At 39.5% G+C, this 17,101-nt stretch overlaps 1 protein-coding gene across 1 annotated transcript; it reads right to left on the bottom strand.

Annotated features, from left to right (window-relative positions):
- Nucleotides 1–3,078: 3,078 nt before the first annotated feature.
- LOC310927814 (GRAM domain-containing protein 2B-like) lies at nt 3,079–15,834 on the bottom strand. Its single transcript, XM_083890216.1, has 14 exons — nt 15,639–15,834; nt 15,109–15,234; nt 12,681–12,768; nt 12,518–12,587; nt 12,309–12,412; nt 12,127–12,222; nt 11,974–12,045; nt 10,412–10,492; nt 10,173–10,284; nt 8,539–8,655; nt 6,494–6,584; nt 6,293–6,397; nt 6,096–6,180; nt 3,079–3,584 (listed from the first exon to the last, which is right to left on the bottom strand). The coding sequence occupies exons 1-14, from the start codon at nt 15,725–15,727 to the stop codon at nt 3,546–3,548; spliced, it is 1,275 nt and encodes a 424-aa protein (XP_083746342.1). The 5' UTR covers nt 15,728–15,834; the 3' UTR covers nt 3,079–3,545.
- Nucleotides 15,835–17,101: the final 1,267 nt, after the last annotated feature.

Here is a 17,101-nt window from a genome sequence, read left to right as displayed (position 1 = left end):
CGCAATTTTGACTACTTTATCTCATGTCAAAAATTCCCAAAAAAAATCCTAAAGAAAATTTGGACGATACCGAACACACTCACCAAATTTCGTCCCGATCGGACTACTCTTGTCTGACCATAGTTCCTTCAAATATAAAGACGAGTAATTTTTCATTTTTTCCAAAATGGCCAACTTCTGGGTGGGCGGAGCTAATGGAAGTACATTAGGAATTTGTTTGGAATCATGAGAGCAACAACTGTACCAAGTTTGGTCCAAATTGAAACAACTATGTGTGACTTATGCACAAAAGAAAAAAAGAAAAATTTAGCATTTTATGCAAATGTGACCAATTCATCTTGCGTCAAGAAAATTTGGACGAAGCCTAACACACTCATTAAATTTCGTCCAGATCGGACAACTTTTGTCTGACCATAGCCTGACTTCTGGGGGCGCTATTGAGCTCGACATCGGATAAAAATAACCAACTGAACAGAAACAATAGGTTCCTCGCACAGCCGACAGGGCCCTGGCATGTTTCCTGCTTGTCGTTTCAAGTCTTCATATCTTAGGATGAAAAGAAATGAATGATAAATAACTGTTACTGGTGTAGGCTGTTTTCAACCCTAATAATTAGAATCCTTATATAGAACCTTTAGTTTTTTTGTGGGACGTCTTAATGTCCTTTCTTTAAGAGGACACTTCATGGACTCTTGTGGTTTATGGAGTCTCCAAGTAATGTTTGAGTACAGAAAGCACTCAGAGAGCACAAACCTCTGCCAAGGATGCTCACTTTCCCACATGGTCAGTTCTCCCAAAATGTGACCCGTTTCTGGAACATTGCCAAATATCTAATCATTTCTGCCTTGGACCAGAGCCTCCACATCCCAGAATATATTACAATCACCATGTCTTAGTACAGAGGTCTCAAACTTGCGGCCCATGGACCACACGCAGCCCCCCAATCCATATCCTGTGGCCATAAAGTTACTTTAAAGTGAAAATTAAAACTGGCCCATGAACAATATCTTCAAAAATAATAACATTAATCACATTATTGAATGTATTAAATTCAACATTTAGTTTAAATTAAAATTATCCTTTATTTAGCCACATAATGTGTAAGTAAAAAATGTAAGTAAAAAAAAAGTACATTAATTAATATAAAATTAATCATAACTTCGACTCCACAACACAAAAAGACAAAAAAAAGCCTGAAGATACCTATAAACACACACTTCCTACATGTCCATATAAGGAGTTGTGTATTATTCCCGCTGCAATTTACCAAGTGCACTAGATGGCACCACTATCACATTATTTTATGTGAACTATATATCCAACACTTTTACTTTGAAATGGTGTGCAGTATCTGCAGCATCATGATGGATTATCAAGATACAATTTTAATTTTAACCAGACTCGAAGTTTCGAGGCCCCCAGGTCGGTTTGAGGCCCCTGTCTTAATCTATAGTTGCTATCTATACTTAAACAGACTGGCAAAAACAAACACAGCCATACCATAAATACAGAAAAAGCTCACTCCTCTTCAACCTTTATGTTTACATTCACAGCCTTTGTTGCCTCTAAACAACAGCCTTTCAGAATTGCTGTCACAGTGGGTAAAAGAGACGCTGAACTAAACTTATAGTCGAGTGACACTAATTGCCTGGCCTTCATTTCAGGGACAGCAGCACCACAGCAGCCACAGGTCTGAACCGCATCATCATACGACCGCTACATCCCAGACAGCTGCAGCCGTGGTCATACGAGCCCAAAATATTTGCTATACAGAGACTTGGAGGTGATTTCTAACAACATGTAATTAGTCGAAGTCGTGCGGTGAGAGAAATGCTGCCAGGGTCAAAGTGTTCAACAGTGACAATAGTCAAATGAATTTGAATTTGTATGATTAAAGTTTACTGTATTCTACTCAGGATACACACGGCACTGTATTATTTCATCTGCCTATAAAGCAAGTTGCATCTGTGTGTGTGTCTGTCTGTGACGGGCATATCTCGCTGACCGTTAGTCAGATCGCCCTTAGACTTTGGATATGGGTTGAGCATGGCCCGATGGTGTGCATCCTTGATTTTCACATTTTTTGGAGGAATTTAAATTTTCGCCGATTTATCACGATACACCAGGCAGGCAGCGGCTCATCAGCAGCAGCTGCGCTGTCTGGAGCGGGGAGTGAAGAGGCTGTCCTCACGGTGGGTGAGACATTTTCACACGGTTCACCGCAGAACATGGTGTTATACTGAAACGACAAAGTCGGTGTCCATTCACCAAATCCGCGAGCACATATTTATTTTGCATTAGCATGCTACTACTTTGAGGCTAACTTGGCAAACCTGTAGCTAGCGAGGCTATGATTAGCATTAGCATAGGGCTAACATAATATGAACAGTGTGCAACCTCGTTAGGCACAACTAAAATGTTTTCATTTACGATTAGCATTAGCGTAGCTAGCTGTTGTGACTGTCAGCCACGCCAGTACCATAACTGAAAAATGCCCACTATAGGAATACATACTTCCTACCTACAGTGAATTTCATTCGTTCACTTCCCTTTAGGGGAGGTTTTATGCCTGTAAATCTTACAAAAAGTAACAAATAAAACCCTAAACAATGCATGAAAATTGGGATTATCGAATTCCTTTAGAGATTCAAGTTAGTAAGTGGGAATTTACACTTACGTATGCACCGAAAACTGCAAGGAATTGATGAGGAATTTCAATCTCAGCTTATAAATACAAATGTAGTATTGGTACTTATAAGCTGTATATGAGAGTCAGGTCTGTAATATGTTTGTCATGTGACACAGAAAGGCACAGTCTGGGATTAAAACCAAGTAGCTCAGGTTCTATAGCTCCTCTAATGATTTGAAAACGACAAAATGAGAGAGATTAATGTTTTTTTTTTTTTTTTAAACTAAAACATACAGTATATATACAAATATAAAATATTTTAAATATGTAAGTTAATAAACCTACAATTAGTATATATGAGGGCTTGCTTTTAAACATTTAGTGTTTATTGATCAAAATAAAGCTGGCTAAATACTATCACACAAACACACCTCACTCAATGATATAAATACATGACATAAATATAATTTATTGGCAATTTTGATTTTAACAAAATATCATTAGTACAGCAAGATTTGACCTTTTTTCTCTGTGGAAATATATATATATATATATATATATATATATATATTTGTATCCCACTGTTGTGAAATGTATAATCAATGATAAAAGCTACACACTGTTGCTTTCCTATCACTAACACTGACACACACACACTTAACTCTACACTCTTATTAGTTTCTGCTCTAGCAGTAGCTAACTTTGTCTTGAGAAAGACTTCAAATATAAAACAGTCCTGAGAGGAAAGAGAGGAGGAAAGATATTGCACAATTTATATTGGGGACAACTCTCTGAAGAATGAGTCGTCCACGATTTGGCATCAGATCTTCTTTTTTTTTTTTGACTTAACCTGATCACTGCTGTTAAAGGAATATTTTCTCATAAAAGATTTAGCTCCTGTCCCAACAGTCGTCCTTCAAGTTTCTGCAAGGAGCTTCTGGAGGTTCTTCTGGATCTGGAATATCAAAAATATTGGATATGTGAAAAACATGCCCGTTACAAACATATTACAATGCTGTGGAGAAGTTCATAAAGAAACAACTGTGAGGTTTTCGTGTACGTTTTAATATACTTATTATCGATTAAACTTTAATTTACTTTCTATATTATGCATGAGATGTTGGTCCGTAAAATGTTTGGAAAGATTTTTCTTAAAGCCCCAAATGTTCTTTCATAGAGAAGCAATGAAAACCAAACATAACATTTACAAAGCTGAAATCAGTAAGTTATTCTTATTTAAAGAAAACACTATGTGCTACAGTAAGTTATTTCTTGATTGGGTGAAGTGACTGCCTGGATTCATGTTGTCAGCTTTGAGACTTTCTATTAATAATAGTACAAACACCGATTTAAATGTGCTAGCTGGTGGTTTTATTTATTTATTTATTTACTTGTGCATTTTGACCTCCGCACAGATCCAGACTAACTGGTTCCTCCTGCTTCCTCTCATTATGCTATAAGCAAAGCAAGTGGCCCTCCAGCCTTAGGCTTTTATCATCATGCAGATATAACATGTTAAAAAATTATTCTTCTCATGGCAAAGTATGAACAAAAGAGACACCACATGTTTTCTGAGAGACAAGAGATTCAAAAAAAACAAAAAAAAACAACCCCCACAATTGTTGCGGCAGAGTTAGCTTTTATGCTCGGAGCCGTCGCGACAAACTGCTGCAGGATAAGTGAGCGGCGTTTGACTCGATGTGCTGTGACCTACTAAGGTTCGCGACCTTGTCGGGAAAAAAAGGGACCTTTATTTATGAGTTTGCATTTTCTCCTTCTGTGTGCGTAGGTTTTCTCTGGTTTCCTCCCTCTGGTTTTGAAGATTAGGCAAATTGGACACTCTAAACCCAGTCTATTCAAATGGTGGCCTGTGGGCCACATGCGGCCCATAACAGACATCTTAGTGGCCCGGCCTGGAGAAGGGGGTGTGTCTTGAATATCAGGAAACACTGAGAAATAACTCGAGAAACACTTTTCACTGTCCATCAAAGATTCCTACATGAATTCCTACAGTAGCACTGAGCATGAACGCAACACTCTGTTTTTTCATGTGTTTAGGTCCAAAATACTTTTATTAGTAGTTCTTTTATTCATTTTTAAATGCACTTGTTTGCTGTACCGTACCTACATTTGCTCCTGTTGCTTAGTGGCAGATGAGTGAGTTAGTGAATGAGTGTTTATTTGTGTTTCCCTTCTGTTGTTTGTGGGTGTTTACCTTTGGAAAGATGATTAGCATATTTATGACAGTGAGAGACGCCCATATTATGTGAGTGAATGACTAATTGGTGGGAGCATTTAATTTATTTTAATCTGAAATAAATGCATTTTGTCGTATTCAAGATTTAATTCGACATTGGACAACATTTGTTTCCGTCGCACTTCCATGTGTATTTCTGTTTGGTCACTGTCATTACAAAGACTCCAGGAGAACACCGGTACTTTCCCCACAGAGATAGAGTTACAATATGAAATAACACGATTCTCTTCATTGTACTGGACGTGGAATAATCCGGTTCCTTTGTGCCGTAAATTGGGTCGAAAACTACATCCTAGTTGCCAAGAGAGTGACATAGGGGACCAACACAAACACAGACAGTGTTGTTTTGATCAAAAAGACAAAATGTTGTCTATTTCAGCTCTAAATTTCTTTTCGACTTTGTTTGTTTTAAAATTGTATTTATTTAAAGGTGCCATATGTAAGAATGTGGCCAAAAACCGTTACTACATTCAAATTAAAAATAGGTCTTTTAGGTTTCGTTTTCTGACGTAACTGGCAACCCGTGGTCGCTCGGCAGCTGAGACTCTATTGACTGCAATGATTGGTAGACGGCGGTAGGTGGCGCCACATGCCAAAACATGATTTCAAAACATAAACATGATTTGCAGTCTGCAAAATACTTTTTTGAATGCACATATTTCGGCTGTACTGTTGTTGTTGGTGAGTTCAGTTTGTTATATGAACATTATTCCTGAGTCTGTGTGACATATTAGGAGGATTTTATGGCCAGTTGCTTTAGATTTATCACATAATGCACCTTTAATTGTTTCTCTTCTGACATGTTGTTTCATTAGCATGCTACTATTTAGCGGCTAACTTGGCGAACCTGTTTCCAAAGGTGAGCTAGTGTGGCTACAATTAGCATTAGCACAGGGCTAACATAATACAAATACTGTGAAACCTCATTAGGCACGACACAATTTAAAAAACATTTTTTGATTAGCATTAGCGTAGCTAGATGTTGTGACTGTTAGCTACGCCAGTGGTTCTTTATCATGCATTACCATAACTGAAAAGTCTTCTTCAGCTACCACTATAGGAATACATACTTCCTATGGGCACTACACTGGTAGATACAAACAACCGTTCAATCAGACACTCACACCGATGGTCAATTTAGAGTCCCCATATCACATGTTTTAGGAATATTGGTGATGTTATCGTGCAGGTAATTAAACCAGGACAAACCTTTTCTATCTTGAGCAGGTTGGTGGACAGCTCTCCGTAGAACTCAGCATTCAGTTCACCCTGGGACCTGTGGCTCAACGCACGCCTGCAAATAGATTTGCACTGTGATGACACACACACATACATGATACCATCCGAGGTGGGGAGGAGAACTCCATCTTAACATCTCGTCATCGCTCTGTGGTTCAAGCTCTTACTCGTTCCGAATGCGTTCCCCCATGGATATCAGGGAGTTCAGCCGGTGCTCGAGAGCCATGATCTTGAAAGCCATGTAACAGGAGGACAAGACGAGAACACTGACTCTGTTCGGACGCACAAACACAGCGAGAGAGATGATTATTCAGCATCGCTCGGTGTCTCTGAGAATACTCTTATGTCATTCACAGAAGGCTACTCACATCACCAAGTAGATGAGGAGGATGGCGATTAACGGCATGGACTGTGAGGATTTGTCTCTGAATGCGACTCCGTGGTCCGTCTTGGCCGTCCCTAGATATGACATAATAACTGTATTTTCACATTTTGGGTGGAATAATAAATGATTTTGAACAACTTTGCCCTTGGTCTTGTTTACACACATGAAACAAAAGGAGTGTAGTTCATTTGCTTTAAATATGGGTGGGTTTGGTTGATATTAGACATGAGCATATTGATTTTAAAGGGATAATTCAGGCTGTAACTCTACACTCTTAGAAATAAGGGTTCCAAAGGGGTTCTTCTACAAGGGCTGAGGTTTTTTTTCCGGAAGAAAGGGTTTTTCCAAGGGTGCCTGGTAAAACTAATGGTTCCAGTAAGAACCATATTGATCCAGAGAACCATTTAAAACCCCTTTCCTGAATAAAGGGTTTTAAAAGGGTTCTTGGTAGAACCCTCCAAAAGGGTTCTCCTATGAAGACAAGCCAAAGAACCTTATATGGTTCTACTTGGCACTTTTATTTCTAAGAGTGTAGCTCAAGAATAACGTCACTTTTTTGTCTTGTCTCGACCATAGATTTTCCAACTGGAAACTGGTACCAAAGTCCAAAGAGAAAACTTTAAACATTCTAAACTTGTGGGAACACGTGAGCTGCTGGTCGACTTCTGCCTTGTTTAGTAAGTTTGTGTCACTTAGTTGAATCTAAAGGGAGGGATTTCAAACACTGAAGTTAAAAGATAACACATTTGAACTTATTGATGGAGGAAGGAGCAATGGGATCAACAACTCCTGTACACGATAACGTTAAAATGCTGATTTTCCTCCATGGACTTTGGAGCAGGGAGTTAAGTCGTTCAGAAACACAAAGTGGACTTACACAAACTTCACTTGATGCCCAACAACAGTGAGACATTCCTTAAGATGCACTATATAACCATAAGACATGGTTTGGTGTGGAAGAACTTGACTGGCCCTGAACGGACCTGACCTCAAACCTCATTGACCTTTGGGATGAACTGGAACATCCCAAATGGAGATTGTGAGCCAGGCCTTCTCATCCAACATCAGTGCCTGACCTAATGAATGCTCTACAGAAGGAATGGGCACTAATTCCCATAGAAACACTTCATAATCTTGAGGAAAGTCTTCCATTAAATATATATGTATTTGAATACGTTATTCCAGTCCCTGTTAGTGTGTCACAGACTGAATTTTATGAGGTGAGCCTTTTGTTATAACGGGTTATAAAATCAGTTTTTCCTCATGTTCCCTGCCGGCAGCCACTTTTTAAGAGTGAGCCTCAAAGTCTCAGGCCGTTTTCCCAGCGCTTGCAGCAAAGCATGGATAATTTGGCACTAACTACCACGTGGCAGCACCTCACCATAAAAGTTGTTGCTCCAAGAAAAATCTTTTTATTCCTCACTAAGTGACGCTTCAGGCCCAAGCTGTTGCTGTGCAGATGCACCAAGTCCCGACACAATAAATAATGTTAAATAAATCACATTTTATGTTTCTGTAATGGTTAATACACCAGTATATAGAAGTTCTTTAACCTAAAATATTTATTTTATTGCTAAAATACAATTATTATTGCTATTAAATACAAATAAAATAGTAAAGTACATTATTATTTCTTGATTAGGATGTCAAATTATAGTTGTTTATTACTGTTTTAGTGGTTGAATGTTATGCTTGATACATTTCTGGTTTCTCAGAGAAGAAGCCCAGTCAGTCAGCTCACATTTGGGCATGAAAAGGTGAATCCAGTTTGTTATTTGCCAGATTAACAACAATAACATTCTAAAATATTCATGTTTTCTCATTTTTATGACACATATGTATGGATTAAACTTGGTTTCTCAATGTCCAAAACATCACCTGGTTGGAGATGAGAGATTTTTCTGGGGAGCAACAACTTGAGTTTGGACACAACCTCAATACAACCACCCTTTAAACTATTCATTTAACGTATGCAATAGAGGAAATTCTTAATCCATTCACAAAGAGATGCGGTTGATGATGCAGTACCGTTGTTGAGGGTCGCTCTGTGTTTCTGGACCGGAGTCTGCAGGTGAATGTCTGCGTGGACTGACACCTCGGCGCTCTTCGTCGCGCTGAGGAACGAGTCGGGGAGGCTGCTGAAGTCTGCTCGAGTAAACAGAGAGAATACCGTGACACCAGCTGTTATTTCAAGCCAGAGCAAATATTAATAGGAAAAACAAAACATCATCACAGATCACGACTGTGTCCTCTACGATGGAAAAAGCTGTCTCGGTGTGTAAAGACTAAAACATAAGTAACTGGAGCATCACTGTTATGCGACCAGCTCTGTTCACACAAACAAAAAGCAAAGGTCAGATTTCACTAGGCTTCATGCCAGCTATGTGCCAACTAAAGACTGTCTGAGCCACAGTGACACCAGACACCCTGAGCACATATGGAGAGACGTACAATAAAACCCTTTAAGGTACGCACCAAGAACATTTTTTTAGATATAGGCCTCTACCAAACGGTTGAGATGTCTGTTCATAATAAACCTGGTTTGCATAATTCGTAACGTACAACATTCACTCACATTAACTTAGTGTTAATGAATTCAGCGTGATGCATTTTTCAATGAGATATAGTGACTTAAACTGTGGTCGACCAAATGGTTGAGTAGTACCTTAAAGGGTTAAGTTTGCTTTGTATAAGTACACATAAACTGTACATGGGTGTAGTTTTCCAGCGTGCACCACAACCTCTTCTCCTCTGCCTTCACTCACAGCATAAAAATAGTCAACCCGGACCCTTCACTGTAGAGCTGAAACCATTACTAAATGAATCGTCTAAACTATTTTGATTAATCGGTTTCGCTTTTTTCATTATTGAAACAAGATTTCTGATTCTTTTAGCTTCTTAAATGTGATTGCGAGAACATCCATAATTTCCATGTTCGACAAATACCGGTCAACGATTACGCGCACATTTTTTTTCGACAGATTAATTGATTAGGAAAATAATTGTTAGTTGCAGCTCTACTTCTACACTCTTAGAAATAAGGGTTCTAAAAGGGTACCTACAAGGGCTGAGGCTCTACCTGGAACCATTTGCTTCTGAAAAACCCTTTCCTGAAGAAAGGGTTTTAAAAGGGTTCTTGGTGGAACCCTCCAAAAGAGTTCCAGGTGGAACCTTTCTACAAATGTTCTACCTGAAGCCAAAAAGGGTTCTCCTATGAGGACAAGCCGAAGAACCTTATATGGTTCTACTTAGAACTTTTATTTCTAAGAGTGTATGTAGCTTTTGTCATTTTACTATTCTATTATGTCACCATTTCACTCCTTGTACTTTTTAAATGTGCCCCAGAAACAACGTTGACTTGATTTACAATGTCAGAAATCATTTTCCTGAGGAGTTAATGGTCTCAATCAGTAGTTTCAAGCAATTTTTAACAGACAATTATGTCCATTTTGTCACTGAAAATAGACAATAAAGACAGCTGGTGTTGTCCAGTCAGAGTCTGAACTTCCATTTGCAAAATGTTGCCATGGCATTAGCCAAATCTCAAACCTTGGGTATCATGGGTGTGACGTGACTACTGGTTGCCACTTGATAAGAACACATATGAGGAGGGAGCGCACACACACACACACACACACACACACACACACACACACACACACCGGTTAGTTTGTCATAATCCGGAGTCTGAGACCCAGAGCTGCTGCTCTCCATCATCTCCTGCCGCCTCTGCTGCACGACGCCGTGAAAGTCCGAGAAGTCTCCAGAAAGATCCTGCGGTGCACACACACACACACACACACAGGATAAATATCAAACGGAGAGGGTACATTGTACATTGTAATGTACATGTACAATAAATACATCCAGTATAAACATCCCACAAATAACATATACACACCAGAGGAAGTGACGACGGGCAGCTGACGCTCAGGCTGTTCTCGCAGGAAGAATGAAGAGCGCTGTTACATTTCTTCTCCACCTGAAATGACAAGCGTTTACACTTCAGCATGCAGAATTTATAATATTTCATTTATTTTCCCAACAGTGTCGGACGATTCCTTGACCGCTCTTTTGGCAGAAACGACCGTCTGTAAACAACAACGAGGGGTCACGCGCCGGCTCTTCGACTGCTGAACTCTCCCACCATTCCCCATCGCAGTTGCTAAATCTGTCTGCTGCTACTGAAAACAATACACAGCAGTCCTCCTACTTTAGATGGAGATAGTCTCAAACTGACGGCCCGCCCCCCACGTGATAATGAAAACATGGCCCACGACCACACCGTCTTTTAAACACGCTGAGGCACAGCTGCCAGTGAAGTGATAGAATATAATATATGTTTGCTCGCAATGTTTAACCCTAGAACACTATCGCTCAAATTCAAAACACCATCCCTAACGCCGGGTGATTTTTACCCGAGATAATAAATACACCCAATAAAAAGTACTTCAAAATATATCGAAACATAACAAATTTTAGTAGTGTTCTTTTATTTTAAACTGTGTCATGTCTAACAAAATGTAAGAAAAGCATCATGAGGGGACCATATAAAAATTATTAGGAATTAAATTAGGAATTTGGGAACAAAAGATTTCTAAAATAAAAATAATAATGAAGATGAAAAACCAAGTTTTCATGAAAATCACATAAATGTATTTGCCCGGGTGAAAACCACCCAGCAATGGTGTTCTAGGTTTAATATAACAGTAATAATAAGACATTTGGTCATAATTATCCCAATATTAAATGTATCATATGCCACATTCAATTACATATATAAACACTTGTTAGGGCCCGAGCCACGAATGGCAGTGGCCCCGAAACGGCTCCTGGTAGGAATTTGATTATTCATGTAATTTAAAATAAATGTCTGTTTTAGATATTACTACATACATTTTGCATCATAAATAGTATTATTAAGTATACGCGTGTTATCATGATTAGTGCTGTCAAGCGTTAAAGCGTCAACACCATGACGTTAGTTTTAAGTGACGAGACACCAGAGTCCAGGCACCGTTTACCAGTTAGCTCCGTTAGCTGCATTAGCTCCTTTTAGCGCCGGTTAGCAGCGGTTTGTTTATTAAACGAAAAGAGCAGCGCTGCAAACAACCAATGTACCTGTGTACTGCGTATGTGTGCCTCTGTTTTTAAAGTTTAGCGTTACTTTAGAGACTCGTTTTAGCAATCGGGAGTCACGTAAACATGACGTCACACACGTCTTTTTCCCGGTCTGTCGTCATGGAAACGCGATAGATGCGCATTGGCCCCTGATGTAATGTATCATTTGTTATGCTTAAAAACACTTTAGAACAACAAAATAATAATAATAATAATAATACTAAAGATCAGATAAGAAAAACCTAGAGGTATCTGTCAACCTCTATTTACATTAAATCAAGCAAGAATGAGCACATGTGACAATGACAGTAGAGGAATTCGTCTATAGAAAAGGTTGCTCACCTCCAGCTGAATGCAGACGGACTTCAGGAGTTTGTACGTGGTGTTTCGGGAGAGGAACGACACAAACACATGCTGGAAAAAAACAGGAATTTACAATTACTTATTTACGTCAAGTGGGATTAAAGAACGTATCTATCATAACATCTATCTTACCTGATCACTTGCAGTTTCAATCACAAGGGCATTTGGCACTAATAAAGCAGTTTTGGTTTTTTTGATAAACGTCACGGACACGACCGGGATTGAGATCTGGGGGTGAGTCAGAGAAGAGGGTTCAGTCATACAACTTGCAACCGAAGAGAATGAATTCCTTAATCCCGAGTGCAGCGTCGTACCTTAGTATCTCTGCCAAAGACTTTGGAGTGGAAGCAGATCCAGTTATCAGAGACAAACATTTTGCCCTGATATAACATATCTTTCTGCAGGGCACAAGTGTAACCTGTCGGCACACGCAGCATTTCACGTTAGGATTAACAATCTTTCATTTCTGCGACTGGAGTGGGTGGGTGGGGGGGGGGGGGAATATAATCTCACTCACACCTACTTTGCTTGAGTGACTCATCTCTGCTCACTTCTTTGAACAACTTGTGATAGTGTTTATTCGTCTTTGACAACTAGAGAAAAAGAAAAAAAAACAGGTCAAAGAGAACGGATATTTGAATCTTTTGGGGGAAAAAAAAAAAAGTGAAACATGAACGTGTTCGTACCTGACCGGGCTCCGATTTGCTCCTTTGAAACTTTGCTTCAAAGTCGCTCGGGCTCAGCATTGGCGAAAGCTGCTCCACAGGTTTCAGTCTGACAAATAAAAAAAAAAAAAAAAAGGTCGGCGTTAGCAGTCGAGCGCTATGGCAACGAACGGCCACTGGAAGAGGAAGAGCAGCAGCAGCAGCAGCAGCAGCAGCAGCAGCAGCAGCAGCAGCTTTATACACGAGTTAAAAGTCACAATTTGCGTCTCCACTGATCCAGCCAATAAACGTGTCTGTTGCGAGTGAGTAAAAGTCTTGCGTGTGGCTCTGCGAGGTGTCACCTGTGTTTATACAGCAACAGCAAAAAAAAAAATCAGTAAACAGCTTCTCAGTCATGCAGGTGCACTGTAGTTCTGAGGAATTCTACTGTCGTGCTGTGCTGTAATTAGAAGGGGAAAAAAAATGCCACTCTAACGACGGCTCTATCTTTCTTATCCTATACTGATAACCATGTAACGATAACATCAGTCTGATACGGTCATTTTTAAATCCTTTAAACTTCTGCGCTGTCATTTCAAAGACTTTACAGACTGTAAAACAAACACTTAACACCCCCCTCTCCCCCCCACACACACACAACACCGGTTTCTTAACATAGTGGAAATAAATCTTGTTTTCCCTTTTTTTATTCCAATAAAACACTTCACATTCAAATTCGTCCGTGTAGGTCACGTCTTTTCTTTTTTTTGTCCTCTTAAGAGCTTAAGTAAATAATCGGCAGAAAATCCAGTCTGTCTTCACATGTACAAATATTTACATTTCGCTGTGTTCATGCCTGCAGCTAACGACTAATCCCCCTGAGTGTGTGTGTGTGCGACATTCCAAAAATCCCAACATGGTTTCATTTATGGCATTAAGACATATAATATTTATATATATATATATATATATATATATGTAAGAACAGTTCACACATGCTGTTTTTTGGGCCAAAAATACATAAATACAAATATACAGTATATACTATACGACTGATTCTCTGTAAATTGATCAGCCGGTTTATCCGCAGCAGCTCCATGAAGCCGTAAAACCACATCGCGAGGTCGAATGAGAACACGGTCACTTATATGAGGAAGAGACCTAGTAGTTACTCTGTACTGTATATCTTTATTTCATATGTATGGAGAGATTAAATGCACAAACCTGGCCTGTGACCATCGCAAAAAACACAATGAATGTTTTATATGCAGTCGTGAAAGTCTGGGAGATTACGTAGTAATTTACTCAAGGTCGTTGCAAATCTAAGAGCAATTTATCTGAAGCTTTTTGTCCCTCAATTACCTTAAAACTTAAGAAACTTAGATGTTATATAGTGAGTAGTAGGGACGCATGATATTGGACTTTTTGCTGATTCATACATACATAAGGGAGTGCTTGGGCTGATAACTGATAACGATACTGATATATACGGAAGTTTAACCCTGAGTCCACCCGCAGAGGTCACTGAGTTACTTCTGTAGTTGATATTTTGCATACTCGTGTCACAGCAGGTGACGTACATCAACATTTTCTTCATTGTGCAAAGACATAATACAGTAGCTGAGGAGGGAACCAGCACAGAAGTCGTATCGAGGGATCCTAATGTCTTGGCTGATATACGATAAAGCCGATATCAGCCAACTACACTTATATTGTGCATATAAATATCTTTGTTAACTGGAATATTATCTTTTTTTCCCCCCAGTTTTGTTCTTATTTTTGTTACCTATTCAGTCAATGTACTTGAGCATTTAGCTTTAAAACATTGATCTGGCAAAGGACTACAGATCCATAAGAGCCAAAATGGTGTATTTACGTGTTCGCTCATGTGCAATAATAAAAGGTAATACTTAAAGGTGCCATATGTAAGAATGTGGCCAAAAACGGTTACTACATTCAAATTCAAAATACAGAGGTCTTTTAGGTTTCGTTTTCTGACGTAACTGGCATCCCGTGGTTGCTCGGCAGCTGAGACTCTACTGATCCGGTAGGTGGCGCCACATGCCGAAACATGATTTCAAAACATAAACATGATTTGCAGTCTGCAAAAGATTGTTTTAATGCAAATATTTTGTCTGTACTGTTGTTGTTGGTGAGTTCCGTTTGTTATATGAACATTATTCCTGAGTCTCCGTGACATATTAGGGTGATTTTATGGCCAGTTGCTTTAGATTTATTACATAATGCACCTTTAATGTCAACACCCCTATTTGACAGTAGCGGGTTGTTTATAACACATTGCAATATGGTTGTAATCTGATTATAAAGGGCTTACTTACTCAGATTATTATAGTTTGGGTCTGTAACTGAGCCCCGCCAGTGAAAGTTGTTGTTTTAACATTTAATAATAATGTGACAGTTTTGACAGGACAATTAAAAAAAACAAGGTGGGGAGGTCTATACTATGCACCTCATGCCGGTTGGTATCCTCCTGCCCTCAGATGGATCAGACTCGGTGTCCACGCACAGCAGGGGGTCTGTTTTGGACCTCCCGCGCCTCCTCTGTCTCCTCTCCACTCCATTCTCGAGCCCAGACCTGGACAACACAAGACAACAACACCGTGATCAGCTGCGCGTGACTCACCTGGAGACAGGCCATCACGCGTGTCAAAACAAATTGATTTTTACGGGAGCGATCACACACACACACACACGCACGCACACACACACGCACGCACGCACGCACGCACGCACACACACTGTCCTTCTCTGACGCACAGCAACACATTCAAAGCAGAAACTTAATATGGAAACTTTCCACCTGCACACCAACCATAACAACTCCAGCCACGTACGCGCCACATTCTTTCAAAAACAATACGTTTTTTTTTTTATATATATAAAATGCACGCAAACCACCACATTCTCTCGGGCCTGATCGCCTCCTCTGCAGCTGTGGGAACAAACCAGGCCCTTTTCCTCTCCATCTTATCCACTTACGTCGGCCGATTCCCACGGGAGTTCAAGAGTTGCTCCGGTGCGGACAACGGGGTCAAAGGTCTGTCCGCCGCCTCGGTCATCAGCGCCATCTGTTAAAGTTCATATCTTGCACCTCTCCCCCATTTGTTCCCCCCCCGCCCGCCGTTGAACCGCATAGAATGTATGGAGCTTGTAGGGAAAGCTTTTGGAAACGGAAAGTTAGGGAAACACTAGCTCGACTCCTCGGCCCGAGACAGAGGAGGAGCCAGGAGGAGCCGGGAAAAGGGGGAGGGAGCAGCAGGGAGCACCAGGAACAAGAGGAGGGGGGAGAGCTGTGGCTGATAAAAAGTCATGTCTCTTTTTAACTAAAGACTGGTCGTTAAAACTGAACAAACACACGTTTGGACTGTGCGTAAAAACCGTGCGTAACGGTGCGTAATTGTCCATTTTAAATATAAGTAGCGCTCTGTTAAAGCCTGAAGCTGTTCGTCTACGTCCTGCACGTTTGAAACTTCATGAAACTTAAATGACTATCTGCGGTGTACTGCAGAGACACGTCCAGCAGGGGGCAGCATAGCCTTGATGATGTAAAGACAGTGAGCGTTTTCTTTCGGTGAGTTTTTTTTCCCCTCAAGTGACCCTGGCAACAGTGACAGAACATTTTACTCAGATCTTTGAGAGGCATGTGGCTGTTATGCTGTATTTTCAGGAAGTGGTGAACACCATAAAAACACACAGGATAACAGTGGTGGTACATGAATTATCTCATAATAATAATAATAATAATAATAATAATTAATTTTATTTGTAGAAAGATAAGGTAGATAGGATATATTGTATTTGCTAGTACTTACTAGCTTATTTTGTGATGCTAACTAGCATACATAGATATTTAGCATGTTTGTATTAGTTGGCTTTTTTGTGATAGATAGATAGATAGATAGATAGATAGATAGATAGATAGATAGATAGATAGATAGATAGATAGATAGATAGATAGATAGATAGATAGATAGTACTTACTAGCTTAATTTGTGATGCTAACTATAGATAGATATCTAGCATGTTTGTATTAGTTGGCTTATATTTTGATAGATAGATAGATAGATAGATAGATAGATAGATAGATAGATAGATAGATAGATAGATAGATAGATAGATAGATAGATAGATAGATAGATAGATAGATAGATATTGCATTTGCTAGTACTTACTAGCTTATTTTATGATGCTAACTAGCATAGATACATATTATGTTTGTATTAGTTGGCTTCTGTTGTGATTATGTTAAAAAAAAGTTAATGGTTATAAGTTAAGATGAAATAAAACAAGATCAACACAGTAGATGGAAGATAAAAAATAATACCAGGATTTAGAATGCAGAATACTGAAAAAGATGGCTGGGGTATTAGTGGTCAGGGGATGGTCATGATGGGTTATAGGCTAATCTGAATAAGTGTTAAATTGGGATTTGAAGGTAGACA

Source organism: Microchirus variegatus (genome assembly GCF_963457635.1).
Source record: "Microchirus variegatus genome assembly, chromosome: 1".
In the NCBI taxonomy this organism is placed as follows: Eukaryota; Metazoa; Chordata; class Actinopteri; order Pleuronectiformes; family Soleidae; genus Microchirus; species Microchirus variegatus.
Note: the sequence above shows the minus strand (reverse complement) of the source record. Positions and strands in the feature narration are given on the sequence as shown.